At 33.8% G+C, this 19,306-nt stretch overlaps 1 protein-coding gene across 3 annotated transcripts in view; it reads left to right on the plus strand.

The window, feature by feature from the left end:
* Positions 1–17,520, plus strand: part of ZBTB44 (zinc finger and BTB domain containing 44) — an 84,050-nt gene extending 66,530 nt beyond the window's left edge. The window contains exons 3-6 of one of the 3 annotated variants that reach the window (XM_019713987.3): positions 3,251–3,335; positions 5,880–6,043; positions 7,423–7,723; positions 10,005–17,520. In XM_019713987.3, the coding sequence (XP_019569546.1) occupies positions 3,251–3,335; positions 5,880–6,043; positions 7,423–7,723; positions 10,005–10,287 (833 nt within the window). In that variant the 3' untranslated portion in view covers positions 10,288–17,520. The remainder of the gene's footprint in view (positions 1–3,250; positions 3,336–5,879; positions 6,044–7,422; positions 7,724–10,004) is intronic. The other 2 variants (XM_019713988.3, XM_074321775.2) reach the window with 2 other exon arrangements.
* Positions 17,521–19,306: the final 1,786 nt, after the last annotated feature.

The following is a 19,306-nucleotide window of genomic DNA, read 5'->3' on the forward strand; positions in this document are numbered from 1 at the left end:
AGTGGTAGAGACTACAGTGCAGAAAATTAGGGCTATGGACAATACAAATGTAGTTTTGATGGAAGTCCTACAAGGAGAAAAGAGAATGGCTGAGAATTTTCCAGAATTGACGAAAGACACCAGTCCATGCATTAAAGGCCAGCAAAATCCCAAATAAGAGTAATAAAAGAAACACAAACCTTAGACACAGAGACAATTCAGAAAAAAATTTTTTTAAATGGCATTACCTTCAGAATATCTGCCTTTTTATAACATCAGAAGGCAGTGGAATGATTATCTTCAGTATGCTGAAAGAAAATACTGCCAATCTAGATGTCTACACACAGTGAAAATATCTTGCAAGAAAGAAAATGATAACATTTACAATGAAATACTACTCAGCCATAAGAAAGGGTGAAATACTGCCATTTGTGACAACATGGATGGATCTTGAGAGAATCATGCTAAGCAAAATAAGTCAGACAGAAAAAGACAAAAAGCGTATGCTTTCACTCATGGGGGATATAAAACAGAAAGCAACAAACAAAAAGTCATAGACACAGATAACATTATGGTGGTTACCAGAAGAGACGGGAGGGGAGGATGAAGAGGGTAAAAGGAATCAAATAGATGATAATGGAAGGAGACTAGACTGGGTGGTGAGCACACAATGCAAAATACAGCTGATATGTTATAGAATTGTTCACTTGAAACTCATAAAATGTTATTAGCCAATCTCACCCCAAGAATGAAGGTGAAATAAAGACATTTTCAAAAAAACCAAAACAATTCATCAGCAGCAAATCATCACTAAGGAAATTCTTAATTGGTACATACTACAATGGAATATATTACTTGGCCATAAAAAGGAACGAAGTCTTGCCATTTGTGGCAACATCAATAGACCTAGAGGGTTTTATGTTAAGTAAAATAAGTCAGAGAAAGACAAATACCATATAATACCACTTATACGGTATGTAGAATCTAAAAAAAAAATAAACAAAACAGAAACTCAGATACAGAGAAGAAATTGATGGTTGCCAGATGGTAGGGGCTTGAGGGGAATAGGTGAAAAAGGTGAAGGGATTAAGAAGTATAAACTGCCAGTTATAAAAACAGTCACAGGGATATAAAGTACAGCATAGGGAATATAGCCAATAATATTGTAATAATTATATATGGGGTCAGGTGGGTACTAATCAGGGTGATCACTTTGTAAGTTATATAAATGCCTAATCACTATGTTGTTCACCTGATATAATAATACTGTATGTCAACAACTGTAATTGAAAAAAATAGGTGACTGATTTCGAAAGTAAGCAGTAAAAAAGAATAGGAAAGGATTGTGTAATTTCCAAACTAATAAAAGGGGAGAAATGGAATGATTATTGTCACTTGTATTCAACAAGCTGATTCTGAAACATAAAGAAATGCAAAGGGCCAAGAATAGCTAAGGTATTCAGGAAGCAGATGAACAGGGTGAGAAGATTTGCTCTACCTGATACCAAGATTTATTATTATAAAGCTGTCGTTACTACAGTTTGGCATTAATGCAAGTACAGACAAGCAGATGGAACTAGTAGAAAACCTGGAAACACCCATGCGTTTAGAGCACTGCAAAGCAGAAAAGATGGGTTTTTCAATAAATGTTCAATCAGTCACAAAATTAACTTCAGGTGGATTAAAGAATAGACATAAATGTCAAGGAAAAAATATAAATCATTAATAAGATAATTTGAGATAGGGAAGGATTTTTAAAACACCACCAAGAAGCCATAACCATAAAGGAAAAGACTAATAAATTCAATTAAATTAAAACTTTTGGTTATCAAAAGAAATAATTGAAAAGATAAGCCGTAGAAGAGGGAAAAATACTTGTAATACGTATCACTGACAACGGGCTTGTATCAGAAATATGAAAAGAACTCTTATAATAAAAAGCAAACAACTCAGTAACAAGACTTAAACAGGCATTTCCCAAGAGGGGACTCAGTAAACACATGAAAAGGTACTCAACCTCATTAGTAATGAGGCAAATGAAACTCGAACACAGTGAAATACTGCTACACAGCCACCAGATTGGCAAAATTTCAAAAATCTGATAATACCAAGTGTTTATGAGGATGTAGAGCAAAAGAGCTCACACTACGTGTAGTCATGTAAATTTAGTATAATCACTTTGGGAAAGAGTCTGGTATTTTCTAATAAAGTCAAAGATAAACACACCCTATGATCCAGCAATTCCTTTCTAAGTATAGATACCCTAAGAAAAAAACATGCCTATATGCATTAAGTTACTTACACAAAGAGTATTCACAGTAGCATTGTCCATAACAAACTGTCAATCCAAAGTGAAATGGGTAGATTATAAATATCATACAACCCTAGGTAAGTTTAAACAACATGGGTAAGTCTGCAATCTTGAAGGAAAGAAGCAAGACACAAGAATATATGCTATGTGACTCAATTTCTATAAGTTTACAACCAGACAACACTAAAGTGTACCGTTTCTGGTGACAGTGGCAGACTTTCCCATAAAAGCCATGATGGTAAGTTTTTAGACTTAGCTGCCACATTGTCTCTGTCGAAACCTCTATGATTCGACTCTGCCACTAGTGTAAAAGCAGCCCTAGACAGTACGTGCCTGTGTTCCAGCAAAAACCACTTCTAGTTTCTGGGTATATGCATATGAGATAAAATTGCTTTTAAAAAGAAGGGTGACAAGAAAAAAAGGAATGGAATGCTAACCAGAAAATACAGGATAAGGGTTACTTCTTGGAAGGAGGGGTTTGTGATCAGGGAAGGGTAAATGGGAACTTCTGGGATGCTGGCAGTGTTTCAGTGGGACTTGTGTAGAGCTTACACAGGTGTTCACTTTATAGCTATCTTCATTATGTAAAAGTTGTATGTACAATAAATAAGTTGTATGTCACAAATAAGTTAAAAAATAAAAACTGATTGTTACATTTGATTTTATGTGAATTTTTGTTTAGTTTACATTTGAATTGCTCTGCTTGTTTCTAAAATTTGTATCAAAGGAATATTAAAAGAATTTAAGTAGTAATACAAGGCTGTTGTCTTGCATATGATTTTTTTAAATCACATAAACATTTAATTAACATAAAAATAAAATATAGAACACTTGGTTTTGATTAGTAATTCAGGATATACGTATACATTAGTCTGTGTTTAGAGGCTTGGCGATACAGCTTGCAATTAATACCTTGTCTTATTTACACCAAAATATTGACAACTGTCCTCTTCTTTGCAGGCTCAGTAGATGAAGGCGTCACCGAAGGGTTACCTACACTTCAGAGCACTTCTAGCACTAACGCTCACCCAGATGAGGATGATCGGTTAGTACCAACATAGCGTGTCGTTTTCTCGTAGGGGCTATGCTTGCAACTCTTAAATTTAAGCATTTTATCTGGGAATTATGTAAGAAGTTTATTGGGACTTCACTTCAGTATATTTTTCAGAGTAATGAGGTAGCATCATCACATAAATCAGCTCACTTATGCGAGCGTTTTTTGGCATTTCCAAAACCGCCCAGTCCTATCACTTTAAATAGTATTTATATCAGAGGTTGGCAAACTATGGACCACAAGCTAATTCCAGCCCACCAACCTTTATTTGTAAATCATGTTTTATTGGAACACAGCCACACTCATTTGTTTATATACTGACTGTAGGTCGTGGAGTTGAATGAAACAGAGATCCTGTAAGTAAAAAATATTTACTTACCCAACCCGCTATAGAAAATGTTTGCCAAACCCTCATCTATACGCATAATTCCCAAGTCATTATCTTCAGATTGACCGTCTCTGCTTGATATTTCCACATAGATATATCAGGGGCATTTCAGAATTAACATGGCCGAGACAAAAATGCAAACTCCTAACTCCCCTTCAAAGCCTGCTCCTCCATCCAGTCTTTCCCATCTCAGTGAACGACAGCATCATCCCCCAACATTTCTCAAGCAGCATCTCTGGGAATTATACGTGATCCTTTTATCCCTCACTACTCCCCGTTGCCCCTCCCCATATTTAATCCTTGAGCAAGTCCTGTCAGCCCGCCCTCTACAACATGTCCTCTACCAGTCCACTTTTCCTCCTCCTCCACTGCCACCACCCTAGCCTAAGTCACCACCATGTTTTGCATTGACTACCAGCCTTCAGCTGGTCCCTGATTTCATCCTCCCCCTACTCCAACCATTCTCCATGTAGCAGCTAGAATGATCTTTTTATTTTTACTAAGTCAGGTTATATTGCTGTTCTAGGCCACAAATTCTAAATTCTTCCTATAGATTCATACTTCAAATCTAAACTCCTTATTAGGCCTTTTAAAGCCCTACATGATATGACATCTGCCTGACTCCCTTCAGACCATCCTTGCATACTACATTTTAGCCATACAGGTCTCCTTTCAGTTCCTAGAATAGTCCATATTTGCTTCTGCTTTTGGATCTTTCTGCCTTGTAGGGCCTTTACTCTCCCTGAAATGCTTTCTCCCTTGATTTTTACATTGTTGGCTCCTTCTTGACCTTCAGATCACTGTCTAGATGTCAATTCTCAAGGAAGCTTTTCCTGACCACCAGTCTAAAGTAAAGCAGTACCAATCACTATTGGATCACCGTGTTTTAATTCTCTACTCTGATAATTTTCTTGAGTTATTGTATGTCTGACCACTGAATATAGAGTCCACTGAATTAGTAACTCCTCTAGACAGTCCAGGATAGACCTAAAAACTGTATTTGTTGAAAACTTGAAGGATTCAAAGAACTCAAACAAGGTTTATTCTTGAATAGCTAACCCTTGTAGAGCAGGTTATGTACCAGTCATTTAAATAAATTAATGAAGGTGTAAACAAATGGAAATGTGCCTAGATTCCTTAATTTCAAACATTAATGCAATTGTCGTGTTCTGTACCAGATACTGTGCTGAGTAGTGGAGATACTAGAGATGAAATATGTAGCCCTTGCCCTCAAAGAGATCAAACCATTTTAGGGGTAGGGAGAGAGGTTGAAGATAAGTAAACAAATCTGCAGAGGGTTCTGTTGCTCTGCATAGAAGGATACCTACTTAAGCCACTGATGAATCAAAGGCTTCCCAGGAGGAGGAGGTGACTTTGCTACATGTCATGAGATGAAATGACTAGGCGTTATCTAGGCAAAGAAGGTCGCCTAATAGAGGAAGTTAAATGTACAAAAGCACAGCATTGAGAGAGAACTATTAGGAGGAACTGCTTGTATAGGTTATATCTGGGGAGTATGACAAGACATGAGGCTGGACAAGTCCACAGAACCCAGATGAGGAGTGCCTTGCAAAGGGGTTTAGACTTTCTTCTGAAGATAACAGTGAACCGTTGCAGGAGTTTAAATGGGGACTGATTGAATCAGTTCAGAGGGCTTTAGGGCTAAAAGAGAGGGTGTTGTTAATTCAGCCTTGTATTGATGAAGGCCAAAATTAAAACACTGGTCAGAAGGAAAGGATTAGAAAGATTAAGGATACGGTCAAATATAGTGATGGAAGGACAACTGACTCTGGGTGGTGAACACATAATGCAATATGCTATAAATTATGTATTATAGAATTGTACGCTTGAAACCTATATAGTTTTGTTGACCATTGTCACCCCAATAAATTTTAATTTAAAAAAAAGAAAGATTAAGGATACCTTAGGTAAAATCTTTTATGATATATTAAGTGGCTTTATGTCCTTGCTTAACTTAAGATAGTGGATCTTCTGGACAATAATGTTTTTCATATTGCTGTAAATGAAACGTTAAACAGTTTCAAAAAGTCTTAAGTTTTTTTTCTTTTGTTCATTTCAAGTTGTGCAGAAGTATTTATTCAACTTAAAAATCAGAGTCTGGTTGCCTTCTTTGGTCTGTTTTTTAGATTGGAAAATGTTCAGTATCCCTACCAACTCTACATTGCTCCTTCTACCAGCAGTACAGAACGGCCAAGTCCAAATGGTCCAGACAGACCTTTTCAGTGTCCAACTTGTGGGGTGCGATTCACCCGTATTCAGAACCTAAAACAGCACATGCTCATCCACTCAGGTAATGTCATGTTCCCTATTGTAGTGTAAATGAGTACTCTGAAACATTTTATTTTGGAATCCCAATTAAAAATAGAAAACAGGTGTTATTGAGTTAAAAAAATATATATATAGTTCTGGGAAGTCAAATGAGAACAGATAGGTCTAAGTCTATTGCTGAAATGGTACAGTGTCAGAAAGCTATTTGCTTAATACATTTTCCATTGGCATAAGCATTCTGATTAAAACTTAGAGCAATGTATGTGTATAATATGTAAATTAAAAAGATATTGGATATATTAGGTGTATTGTATATATATGAGGTAGAAAAGCACGTATACAGATGGTAGAGCAAATGGGGTTAACAAGGTATATATTAGTTTCCTTTGTATGTAAGTTTGAAATTATTTCCAAATAAAAAGTTTTTTAAAATTTAGTAATAATAATTTTAATTCTGCAATCCTGAATTTCTCTGTAGCTAGTTAGCCCTATAGTATTTTATTTATTTATTTATTTATTTATTTATTTATTTATTTTAGTATGAAAGAGATTTTGAATAAATAATGTGTAAAACAGATTTGAAACTTAAGTTCAGTGATCACATAAAGGCAACAGAAGTCTTGTGGGTAAAACACTGACTTCTGATAAGACATCTTTGCTGTTGTTTTCAGCTGTGTTATTATCTCATTTTCCTCTTCTTTAGATAGGTCTAATAGTCCCTTTGACCAGCACCAATTCTCTATGACTTTGTTAAATCAACAGATTGTATTTTGAAGGTTTTATAATTTTTTTGCCAAAACTGTGTTAGTGAATTGGAGGAGACCATTAATATAATTTATAATTCATTAATTTCTACATATTTTTCTATCACTATTACATTAAATACCCAAAAACCCAAGTCATCAAATGATAGTTCTGTCACGATCATTAATTATGTTCAGAGATGTTAGAATTTTTTTTTCTCATTTCTCTCAGAGATAGGGGAGGAAGAGTTAGATACTGATCATTTTCACATCTTTTCAATATAAACCTCATTACTTTAATGAAATGAAATAAATGTGATATGAGGATCTGAGTTCCGTTTAAATACTGTGGTTAAATTGTGTTTTCAAGTCTGTGAAATAGATAATTTAGAAGGGTATTCAAAAAATAAATTTGAGTATATGTTACCTAGTTTACCCCCTCTTGCCTTTCTTTTTTTAAAAAACACTTTTTTTTAAAAGCGCTTCATATGTTCTATACTTTTTCTGAGATAATGAATTGGAATTTATTTTTAGTGGTAATTTTTGTCTTTTCAAATTCATCTATTGCTGCAAAATTATAGCTCAGAAATTTGTGAGGTTTATGACCTTTCAGAAGATTTTGTTTTTAGATAATATTTCCTTTTGCTTTATTTTATAGGAATTAAACCATTTCAGTGTGACCGCTGTGGGAAGAAGTTCACCAGGGCTTACTCGCTAAAGATGCATCGCCTAAAGCATGAAGGTAAACGCTGTTTCCGGTGCCAGATATGTAGTGCCACTTTCGCTTCCTTCGGGGAATATAAACACCACATGAGGGTTTCCCGGCACATTATCCGCAAGCCTCGGATTTACGAGTGCAAAACATGTGGCGCCATGTTCACCAACTCTGGAAATTTAATCGTGCACCTGAGGAGTCTGAACCATGAAGCGTCAGAGCTAGCAAACTACTTCCAGAGCAGGTGAGGTGCACAACGAAAACTGAACCAGGAAAACTGCTTTTTCTAAACTCTCTTTTCCTGCTTTTAGGGCAGCCTGCTGTGTTTTTATCAGGTTGCCAGGTAATCAGTAACATTCCTGTTAAATTCCCATTGTCCATACTCTGATCTCCTGATCTGATAAAATTTTGCTGAATCTTCTAAGTATATACAATTAAAAATATTATAGTTGGAATTAGAAATCTTTTCCTACAGGAGTAGACTACTTATCCACTTGGGGGTTTTGTTTTTATAATATGAAGTTAAAATAATTCTGTAGTGAATCTTAAATGACCTTATTGGAAAATTTACCATGTCAGATGATACTTAATGCTATTGGATTACTTCAGACTCTTTGGATGTTAATAAAATTCTTGACCACTTCTCTCTCTTTTCTTTAAATTTTATATAAAGGAATATACAATAAGAGAGAAAATTTAATAGCAGTTACGTATAATGGATTCTTTATTATTTAGATTAAATGAAGTTTTCCTTTTTTCTTTCTGCTTAAAGCTTCATGCTTTTAATATTAATAATTTATAATAAAGTTACCTTTCTGATTTATGGTGTATCCAAGGAAATCAGGTTCTAGTTCCAGCTCTGCCACTAATTGCTGTTATGATTGAATATGTCACTTGACAGATGAAGAAGCTTGAAAGTTAGAGAAAGGCAAAATGTAAACTTTAAAGGTGATTTCTGAGGTCTCACCTAGATATAAAATTCTATTGTCTATTTTTAATACATCTATAGGAATCATTAGTTTCTTACAAAATGAAATCTTAATTTTAAACCACTTTTATTTTTTAATCTTATTTTTAAATAAATTCCAGTTTATTCCTGCATAGATTCTGTTTTTCTCTTCAAATCAGACATTCATTTTGTTTAATGTAATCATTTCTAACTCTGAGTGTCTGCTGTCATTATCACAAAGCCTAAGTTATACTTGTCATGTGAAACATTGTTCAGGGCTAAAATAGTGTCTCAGTTAACCACTCCTGTTGTCTGTTGTATCTTCCCTATACACAGCTCTCTATTCTCCATTCCTCTTGTCTAACACCTGAAGACTTTTTAGAAAATATAAGACATCTTAAATTGCTTTGTACATGAGCAGATTTTAACTTTTTTATTAATACTTGACAAATTATAAAATAATCTTACTCAGTATGTTAGTTGTTGACATTCCTAGTATTATGAAGCAATAAAAATTTAAAGCACCTAAAACTTATTTCATAATGTTTGTTTTAATTACCAAAATACTTACAGTAGAAAATTTAGAAAATATAAAGAAGTTTAAAATATAAGAAATTAAAGATCTTTTCTGATTTCACCACTGAGGAATAATATCCACTGTTGTTAAAATTTTGGTAGATTTTACTGTCCACATTCAGTAATCAAATTTAATTATTGTATCAATAAGAATATTAAATACTTTCGATATCAATAAATTAAATACTTTCTGAGGACTAACATGTAACTAATCTCATGGCATTCATTTCCAAATACTGATTCAAAGATAAATATAATTACTCTCTTCATATACCAAATTTAATAGCAGGACACACATAAATTAGTTTTTTACATTTCTCTATATAGAAGATTTTGCATAAGGTCACTTATGCGTAAGGATTTAGTTTCTTAACTAACATTCAGGAAGTAATGAAACTAGGTTTATATACCTTTTAATTAGTGTGTAATTCAAGAAAGGTTAAGCACAAATTATTCAAATGATCTTTGCTTAAGTGAGTATGCTAATTGCATTTGTTTTGTATACAGAGACTCTTCTACATAAAACAAGACTATTTAGGTGCCCAAGGTGACACTGAATTTTATCTGTTGGTGGCGGTGAGGGTTGATATACTTTGGTTCTAATGTATGGCTTTGCTTCATATTTAGCCCTTTTTCCTTGATGATTGGATATATCTGAATGAATATATCCAAAATTTTTATACATCAAAATAATGTCATTTATATACAAAACAGTTCAAATTGTTATTAAATGCGTAAAATAGTCAAAATAGCAACTTTTTGTTTTTGTGGATATCTGACACATTTTGAAAAAAAACCTTGAAATCAATTAATGCAGCAAAAGAGTTAAGAAAGTTTAGAAGTTGAAAATTCCTGAGTTTAATCTTCATTCAAGGATCATCATTCAAGAATTAGAAAAATGAAAACTCCCAATCCTGTTTTACAAATCAGGTCTTTTTATGTGTCTTACTTAATACTGGTTTGAAAGTTAACTCCATTTCATCCTTTGCCTCTTATCTAGTGATTTCCTAGTACCGGACTACTTAAACCAGGAGCAAGAAGAGACCCTTGTTCAGTATGATCTTGGAGAACACAGTTTTGAAAGCAACTCCTCTGTTCAAATGCCTGTAATTTCACAGGTCTCCTCAACCCAGAATTGTGAAAGCACTTTTCCCTTGGGGTCTCTTGGTGGGCTGGCAGAAAAGGAGGAAGAAATGCCAGAGCAACCAAAGACCAGTGCTTGTGCCGAGACTCCCGGAGGTGACCCCCCGAAATCAGAGCTGTCTTCTGTAACTATTGAGTAATTTCATGGTTTGGCTTCATTTTTGGTTTTTGGAAAGTGCCTGTGCTTGGTCTTGTACATTTAAATTTAGTTCAATTTTTTAAAGAGAAAAGGGTTTGGGAAAGAATTTCCCTTTTTTACTTTGTAAACCCTGCAACTGATGTTTTATTTTTCCTGACTGAGAGATTGCTTCTGTAAGTGCACAATAACATGATCTTGAAATATAATAGAAGCTATAAGACTTAAGGAGAACCACTTGACTTAAAACATGTATCAGTTTCTCCTTCCATTGTTAAAAGTAGGCTAACAACAGATTATTAGCTAAAGAAGAAATCAGATCAATATTGACCTTCCTAAGATGAAACGGTACACCAGAAACAAATTGCTAAAAAGAATTTGACAAATGGTCCAAATAGATGTTTACTCCTATACACAGGACGTTGTACAATATTTTGTAAAGCCTGTTGTTTTGGGAAGTATTTAAGGTAAGCTGTCTTAAAAATTATTAGGGTAAATACTGCTGAAATCCAACATACTCCTTTTTTTTTTAAGCTTTATCATTTTTATTCTGATTTTTTTCATAGTGAAAATTTGATATTGGGGTAGGCAGTCCCTGTACTTTACAGTACTACTCATTCAAATAATCTTTCTTCTATAAAAGAAGACAGAGAACCATGATTGAAAATAGTCAAGCTGTGCATGGGGTGACCAGGAATGGAGAATGTAGTGTGTAAAATCCCAGCTTCATAGGAACTCTAATACTGCTTTTCTGGCTAAAATTTTTATTTACCTGGTATTTGAATGTTAATGCCTGACTAATTATGTCACTGCCAAAATCAGTTTTCCCCTTGCCTCATTGACAATACTTTCACTTGCATATATTGGCGTGATACTATATAAAGGAAAAATATTGGAGATAATCTATATTTCATATGTAGGTTTATGTATTGTTGGGGATGTTTTTATTGTGCTGTTTTGGACAAAATAAAGAATTCTCTATTAAGGCTACATTCTTAACCCAACTAAGACTGTTTATAAAAATCCCATATGACAGTGAAACATTGTCCTTGTTCTAAAAAGCTTTTAACTATTGCCAAGTTTATTAAAAGTAGTTCGTGTAGTTTTTACACAATGTAAGCAATAATGTAAAAGATGAGAAAAGGCTATAAAATGATCTCTGACTCATAAATCTGGGGGAAAATGTTAAGACTATAGAAAAACTAAAAACCTTGAATTAATGAGTATCATCTCTTTTGCTGGTAAAAAATGAAACTTTCTTTTTTAGTTGAAATTTATGATACTCTAGGCTGGAGTATATTTTTCATCTAATGCCATTTACAGTATCACTTTGATCCTAAATATTCATGAGTTCATGAACAATGAATTTTTGAGTAACTTTTATTTACATATATATATATATATATATACACACACACACACACAAATTTTAATAATTATGAAAGCACCTGATTCAATCAGAAAAAAGAAATAAAACATACTTTCTTATTCCACACACAAGATCTGAATTTTGTCCAGGTGCTAGACCTTAATAATAAAATATGTTTTTAAGTTTTCGTGACTTAAATTGTTCCATTTTTTAAAATATGCTAATTCTGTAATTCATTTTGCCTCCTACAAATGGAAAGAAAAGGAAAGGAAACTCGAGGATTTTTTTAGGCTAATGTTCTTTCTGTCTCTTTCCATATTCTGCTGTCTTTACCTTGTTTCCAACTCCGCATCTCACTCATGAGCCTGTTTTTACCCCTTTGCTCTCAAACATAGGTGTATTACCTTCAGGAAAGTCAACATATACAGGTTATGATGGGCTTCCACCATTTATGCATCTTTACTAATAGGGTTGAATTACTTTGTGCAACAGATTGGTACTTACTAGTAATGGCACTGCTGTGTCTCAACTGGAAAGGTCAGGAGTTTTTATTTTTAATGTCATATATATTCTTTGAAAACTGTTATCCCTACCAATAGATAAATGTCAAAGTTAATATAAAATCTTATATGGACAAGACAAAGAATAGGCAAAATTATGACCAGCAATTGTTGTTGCCTTCAGTTTTAAGAGTTACTAAAAAAAGAAGAAAAAGGAAGGAAGAAAATAAGGAAAGAAATAGGGCTAAAGAAATGTATTAGAATCATTTGGGGATTTGTTGGTTGAAAGTGTTTATTTAGCACATCTCCTGTCCTGAGACCTCTACATTAAGAGAGCCTTGCACAATTTTGGCAGTTCTGAGGTATTCTGTGTTCTCACAATATAGAATTACCACCACTGGCTGTTCTTTCTCAAATGGAAATTTTACATTTTCATTGATAATTACAATTGCACAGATTTCCAAGTTATATGAAAAATTTAAATACAGTACTGTGAAAATGCATACTTGGTTAGTTGTCTACTTCCCAAATCTTACCAATACAGTTAACTAATTAATATCCAACAAAGTCCTTCCTTTTTTCTATTTCAAGGAGGCTCTACATTTTTCTTGATACACATTTTAAGGATATTTAGCTTACAGATCTGTTTTAGGAAATGAAGCTGCAAGGGATAACTGTATATAGTGTTATTTAGATTTATTTAAAGTTCACTAAGAAAGGGATGTTTGGATATACACTTTTTACCAAAATATATGGAAAACATTGCAAAGAGATGAAAGGCAGTTATATTATCTTATTCATTAGAAACTACCAGTATAACTAAACATTAAAAATTCCAGGTTAAAATACTTAAGCATAGCTGTCTTAAGTCCCATGAGGGTAACTGTGATATTTAAGGGCTTAAATTTTAGAATACAGGATAAATTGCTTTTTTAAAACCAAGTATTTTATACAAGAAAAGCATTTATTTTCCATTTTTAAACTACCAAATAGGTATGATATACTTTAGAAATGAGCAAAGATATTTGTCATGATACTGGATATACACTCCTGCAGTCTTTCTTTGCATTTTTAAGGGTGTATTCTAACAGTGGACGCATCTACCGTGTTTCCCCGAAAATAAGACCTAGCCAGAGAGTCAGCTCTATTGCATCTTTTGAAGCAAAAATTAATATAAGATACGCTCTCATATTATAGTAAAATAAGACCAGGTCATATAGTAATTTTTGCTCCAAAAGACACATTAGAGCTGATTGTCCGGCTAGGTCTTATTTTTGGGGAAACACGGTAGCATATCAGTGATTGTACTAATTCAGAAACAAAGGGATTAATATTGGTTATTTTTTTGAATTTTAAGTTTTTATAAAGGGGAGCAGATGGAATTTGTCACCCACCAATATATTTAAATGGATTTTTCTTAATTTGAATTTCAAGTAATCTTAATTTTTAGCTGAAGTGATTAGTTATACATTTAGTACATTACCAGCTTCTAAAATTCTCAATTTCCGTGAGACAAAGAGTACTAAAAACTGAAATGTAAGACAAAGTCTTACATTTTAACATTTCAGCAACCATTCTGGTTTACAATAATTTGGTTCCATGTTATGACATATGCCCTTTGGCTTTTAAAACAAACCAAAAAAAGCTTCCACTATTGTTAAACTATTTTTATCAAATGGAATGGACTAGTTAGGACATCTAATGTACTTCTCATCAGTAACTCTGTTACCTTCTAACTACTGAGCCAGTCTTTCCCGATGTATAAATGGTTCTCTGAAAGCCTTTGAAAGCTGTATTAATCTTTCAGTCTTTTATCTCTTATTTTTCATTCTTGTACTTACCTTATGCTAAATAGAGGCCACTCACCTGGTTTAGTGGCTTTTATTTTGAAGATTCCCAGATCATATTTTAGTCTCTTTTAACTTTGTAGTCCCAGAAAAATATAATACTGTATGGTAATTTGTACTAGTATACCACATGGAGAGAATTATTCTTATTACTTGATGAATGAACAGCCCTAAAATTGTGATATTTAACTGAAAGGAGTTTGAGATTTGAGGAATTGATTAAGAGAATTAGATCCTTTCATGCAGCACTTACTCTATTTTCACTCATCTGCAAAATGTGAAGTTATAACTGAAATCTACATCCAAGTGAGGGAGAATAGTTTTCGAGATGTTAATATTAATTGGGGATGGGGGACTAGTAAAGTTTGCTTTGGAAGAGACCCAAAGTTGCTAAAAGGTAATAAATGTGGTTTTTTTCACTGTAAGTTATTGACATAAGATACTTTATTTATAATATATTTAGATTTTGAAAGTTACTGAGAGGAGAATATATAGAAACTTGATTTTCTTTTCTGAAGCAGTGAAACAAAATTGGAGAAAGCTCTGTTATAGTAAACACATCTATGAGGAATATTTATCACTAAACATAGACCTTTAAGCTAAAATCGTCAAAATTTAAATTAAGTTATTCCTTACTTTGCCTATACCCGTTTTTATCTTTCAGTTGCTTGACAGAATGTGGTGACAATAGAGTATTTTTTTATTTGGAAAGCCCTCAGCAAGACACTATTGCCAAAAGCAATAATAGTTCAGATTAAACAATGAAGTAGAATTGAACCGATTTCTAGGTTTAACTAAGGAACAGACACTCTATGGATATTTCATTTTTAGATTATAAATATGTTGAGATTTATTAATGGGGAGTTAAGTCTATGTCAGATTATGGGGAGAAGACTCTTGGTGACATCATAATTGTACTTTACTTCATACTAAACTAATAGATATTCCATTACGTCATAATGATTATATTTTTATGATAGAAAAAAATAATAGATCCATGTCTTTACAAATAGTCTCTGCAGAGATGTCAGGCAATGTTATCGGAATCTCAATTTGGCAGTATCCGAAAATGAGACTGCCTTAGTTTGTGCTATTTTAATTAAGTAAACTCCCTCTGTATAGGACGCAGGCCAGTTCCAACTAATACCAAGGTTCCTGTTTACATAATAGTTTACAAAGAATTTAAGAGTTCAGACCATTGATAGAAAACAAAAACTTTTTTAAAAAAATTTTAAAACTCAATTTTTTAATTTCAGTTTGAAGTGCCTGGTTTATAAAATCAAATTCTTTGATTATTGCCTTTCTCTTTTCAGTTGACTGATTTTGCTGATTAAGCTTAAAGCCCTGGGCTCCATTGTGATGATTTATTGATAAAATTTCTGCTTGATGGTTTGAAGGGCTACATTTTCACGATTTTATTAAATTGTCCTTGTTTTCCTAAATGTCATCTAACCATATCCAGATTTCATTATTCAATTAAGTAAGTAAAAAAACCTTCCTGTAAATGAAATTCAGGTTGCCAAAGTACATCACCTACTGAGGAAGGATAAATCTTCCCTACGTTAAGAAGATCCCGCCACCTCTTAACACATATCATTTCCCTCAGTGTTAGTGGGGGTTGTGATCATTTAAAGATGGGAGGCCTTTTGTGCAGTTCCTAGAAACACCTGTTTTCTACCATAGAGGGAACCTTTTCTATGATTAACTTATAAGTGTGTTTTCTCTAAGAGCTTTCTTTTATTTCAGTTATCAATTGAATTTTCCAGTTGACAGAAGCTATGTAGTAAGTCTCTCATACTGAGAGTAGTCCATTAAGTTATTGGAAGTTGCACTGCTTTTCATCTTTCAGGTGCCTGAAATGAACGCCATCAGGTATTTGGAAGGAGTCAGATCATTAAATTTTATTCATTTTCTTCCTTGTACAAAGTGATGGCTTCAAATGCCTATATTTCAAGATACTTTTAAAAAGCAACAGTCCCTAAAAGGGTAAAATTTGGTTTCAATCCAAGTCCCAATAATATATTTGATTTTTCTGTTGTTACTGATGCCTCCTGTAGCATCAGCTAGAGATTGCCTGCCTCTTTGTAGGGCACACTTATGGCACCTTATGTCCAATTGGAGGATAGTATGTGGCTTCTTTGTGCTTCTACTATCTTTTCAAAAGCCATTTTATAAAAATCCTATGTAGCCTATTTTAATATTTAAATATATATATTTGTGAGAGATACTTTTAGAACAGACTTTTTTTTTTCACTTTAAAATTCCTGTATTTCCATTTTTAAGAGTAAATTTAAGCTTTCCAGGATTAGGACATGTCTTTTTCCACTACAATATAATGAGAAAGTCAGATTGAGATAAAAGACCATAATTCAGTGATAAAAGAAATTGGTGTCTGGTTAAAGGAGACAAATGTGAAGGGAAAAAAATGTTTCGATGTAACAAAAATGAATTTTTAAATAAAATTGTGTTTTTGTGTAATTTCATATTTGCTGCTACATTAGCTCAGTATTTTACAGAGCTAACATATAAATCTGGCTCCATTTAAAAACTGGAGTACTTTCTAGTACAACCAGCCTAGGAGGAAACTGCGCCACAGTCTTCCAGATGAGTGACTGCTTTGTTTATCTGATGCATGCTTTAATATTTGCCTACAGCCCAACATCAAGGAAGTTTGGGGGAAGCTTTTGTACCTTGCTAGTTATAGCAGTATGATTCTTTGGGGGCACTGGCATTTTGTGAAACCCTTGGGGGTGGGTATGCTAGGGAGGAAATGTGAATTAAATTATGTAAATGGATGTTTTTATGTCTTCTACCCTCACCTAGAACCAATACAGTTCTCTAAACTGTGCCAGTCCCCAATTCACCAGCTTTGTATCCAGTTGTCATCTCATTCAAGTATGGCTTTACTTGGTGACAGTGGCCATAGCTAAGTTACTTGGCATGTTTGACTTTCAACGATAACAAAAATAGTTTTGGATTTTGTTTTATTTCCTAAAAATGTATACAATGTCAGAACTTCACATTTTATATACTAGTATCTGGCTATTAGTATTTTACAGGAACCATAGTTCTTGATGACTACATATATATAGACATATATATATTTTTGTGACTTTTTTGTAAACTAAGTGCCGTTTGAACGTTACAATCATTTTTAGAGTTATTGTAATCAATGTGAATATCATGTTTTTTCAAATCTGTTCTGAGCCTATAGTGTTTGCTTTGTGAACATATGTGTATTGTATATATTCTGTATAGCTACATTGTACTGAAATATTAGCTTGTTTGATATAAGGAAAGTATGTATTGAGTACCTTTTTGCTAGCCTGGTTGTTTAATCTTTTTTAAAAAGGTTTAAACTTTTTAAAAAAATATCTTTAAACTGGCCTTTATTACATGGTCACAAATAAAGTTACAGTTAGAAGAGATGGGCAGGGAAGAACTAGTTTTGAGTGTCTGAATAGAAACAAACATAAGACTAAGATACAGATTTTTTTCCTCATTAAAATACCTTAATGCTTTATGGAGTAAAACTTCCTGCTGTTATTTCTTGTTGGCTGGAATGAAGAATTGGTGGTATTGCTTGAGGTCAAGTGGATAAGAAAAGTCACCAGAGTAATGCATTGCCTAAGTAAACATCCACTGAGTGTGTACAAGACTAGAGAGTGTTACATTAGACAGCACATGTCAGCTTCCTGGGCAAGTAAGAAAAAAGCCGAAAGAGCAAAGATGGCACAAACACGACCTCTAAGATTGAAAGGGATATAAAGGAGGCTTATTAGAGAGTCATCAGATCCTACAGCTGTTAAAAGGTTCTTGTGCAAAGCTACTTCCTCAGTGGTGGGCTATATCTCAAGAAGTTGCTCTGAATCTTCCTAAAGTTATACTTTATTGATTAGAGACCTATTGGTGACCTTTCAGTAATATCTTACGACCAAGGAGTAGAAAATAGGTACTTACCAGGGGAAAGCAGCTCGTTGCGTAGGTAATGAGCCTATGAGAGCCTAAAGGAAGGGCTTTCTAACTTTAGATTCATCTCAATGTGGATTTTGACAACTGATCTATAGAATGAGACTTACAGGCAAAGAAAATTATTTCATTGACCCCAAGTTAGCAGGATCACTTTAGAATTGAGTTCAGAGAGAAAGAGGGTAAATCTGATGAAGTATTCTTTTTCATTCAGTGTGTTGAGTGATTTTAATGACAGTTTGCCAAACCATTCAAGGCCAGCAAACTGTTGGTTTCCTTGGTAGTCTCACACACAGATGACATACATCAATGCAAAATGTAGAGTTTAAAATAATTCTACCCTAGAGTTTGATTTGCATATGAATTACATACCTGAAAAATTCCTTTCGGGGCATGATGCTGAAGATAAAAACAAAAAGATGACTATCTCCTTAACTGGTAGAGTTAAAATTAACAGTTTGGGCACTCTCCTCTGAACAGGAATGTTTGTTCTAAGTTCTAAACTGAGAAAGTGAATAAAGTAAAATCTACAGACATACCAAGAGTGTAAGTGGGAGAAACTTGCTTGTAAACATCAAATCCCAAAATTTAATGTAATTCATTTTTTATATGGATAAACTTTTATACAAATGGAAAAACTGACTAAGATAGGGCTTATTCAATCTAGAAAGAAATTCTTTATCAGCAAACTTATATAGAACTAGGGTTTGAAAAGCCTTAGGGACAAAGGAAAAACTGTGTTATCGTTTTCTCCTTAAATTCTGATTGGTGCCCTTGAATTTTCCTACCGAAAAATATTTGAAATTTCTATGCCTACATAAGTGAACAAGTCATTGCAGAGAATCTGGGCAGGGCTGGCATTAGAATCATTTTGCGAGACTTCCACACATAATCCCACACCCTTCTTTCTATCCCTGCCTAATTTTTTCCACAGCTAACATTTCTGACTGCCTTGGGCTGGAGGTCATTCAGTGAATGAGTGAGCCTCATTGACCAGAGAACCTGAAAAGTCAGGCAGGCTTAGCAATGCACGCACACACAGACACACACCCAGTAAAGGGCCAGCCTCTGATGAGTCTCGCCATCTAGAGGGTCTATTGGGAAAGTTGCTTTAGAACATAGAAGGAAAAGATCACAACCAAGTAAATTCCTGCAGTCCATTTTAAATTAGAGTCTGAGGCAGACACGTTCCCTTTGGCAGTCCAGACATCAGTAGTATATATGGTAGGACTTGTGTATATGCCAACTTTTGTCCAGGAGTAGAATTCTTTATTGAATGCAAATGAGTCTACTTACAAGATTTGTAAAAATTCCTTTTCAGATGTTTTACAGTTTATA

Source organism: Rhinolophus sinicus, chromosome 9 (assembly GCF_057876585.1).
Source record: "Rhinolophus sinicus isolate RSI-liver-muscle chromosome 9, RSI-T2T, whole genome shotgun sequence".
NCBI classification, from domain to species: domain Eukaryota; kingdom Metazoa; phylum Chordata; class Mammalia; order Chiroptera; family Rhinolophidae; genus Rhinolophus; species Rhinolophus sinicus.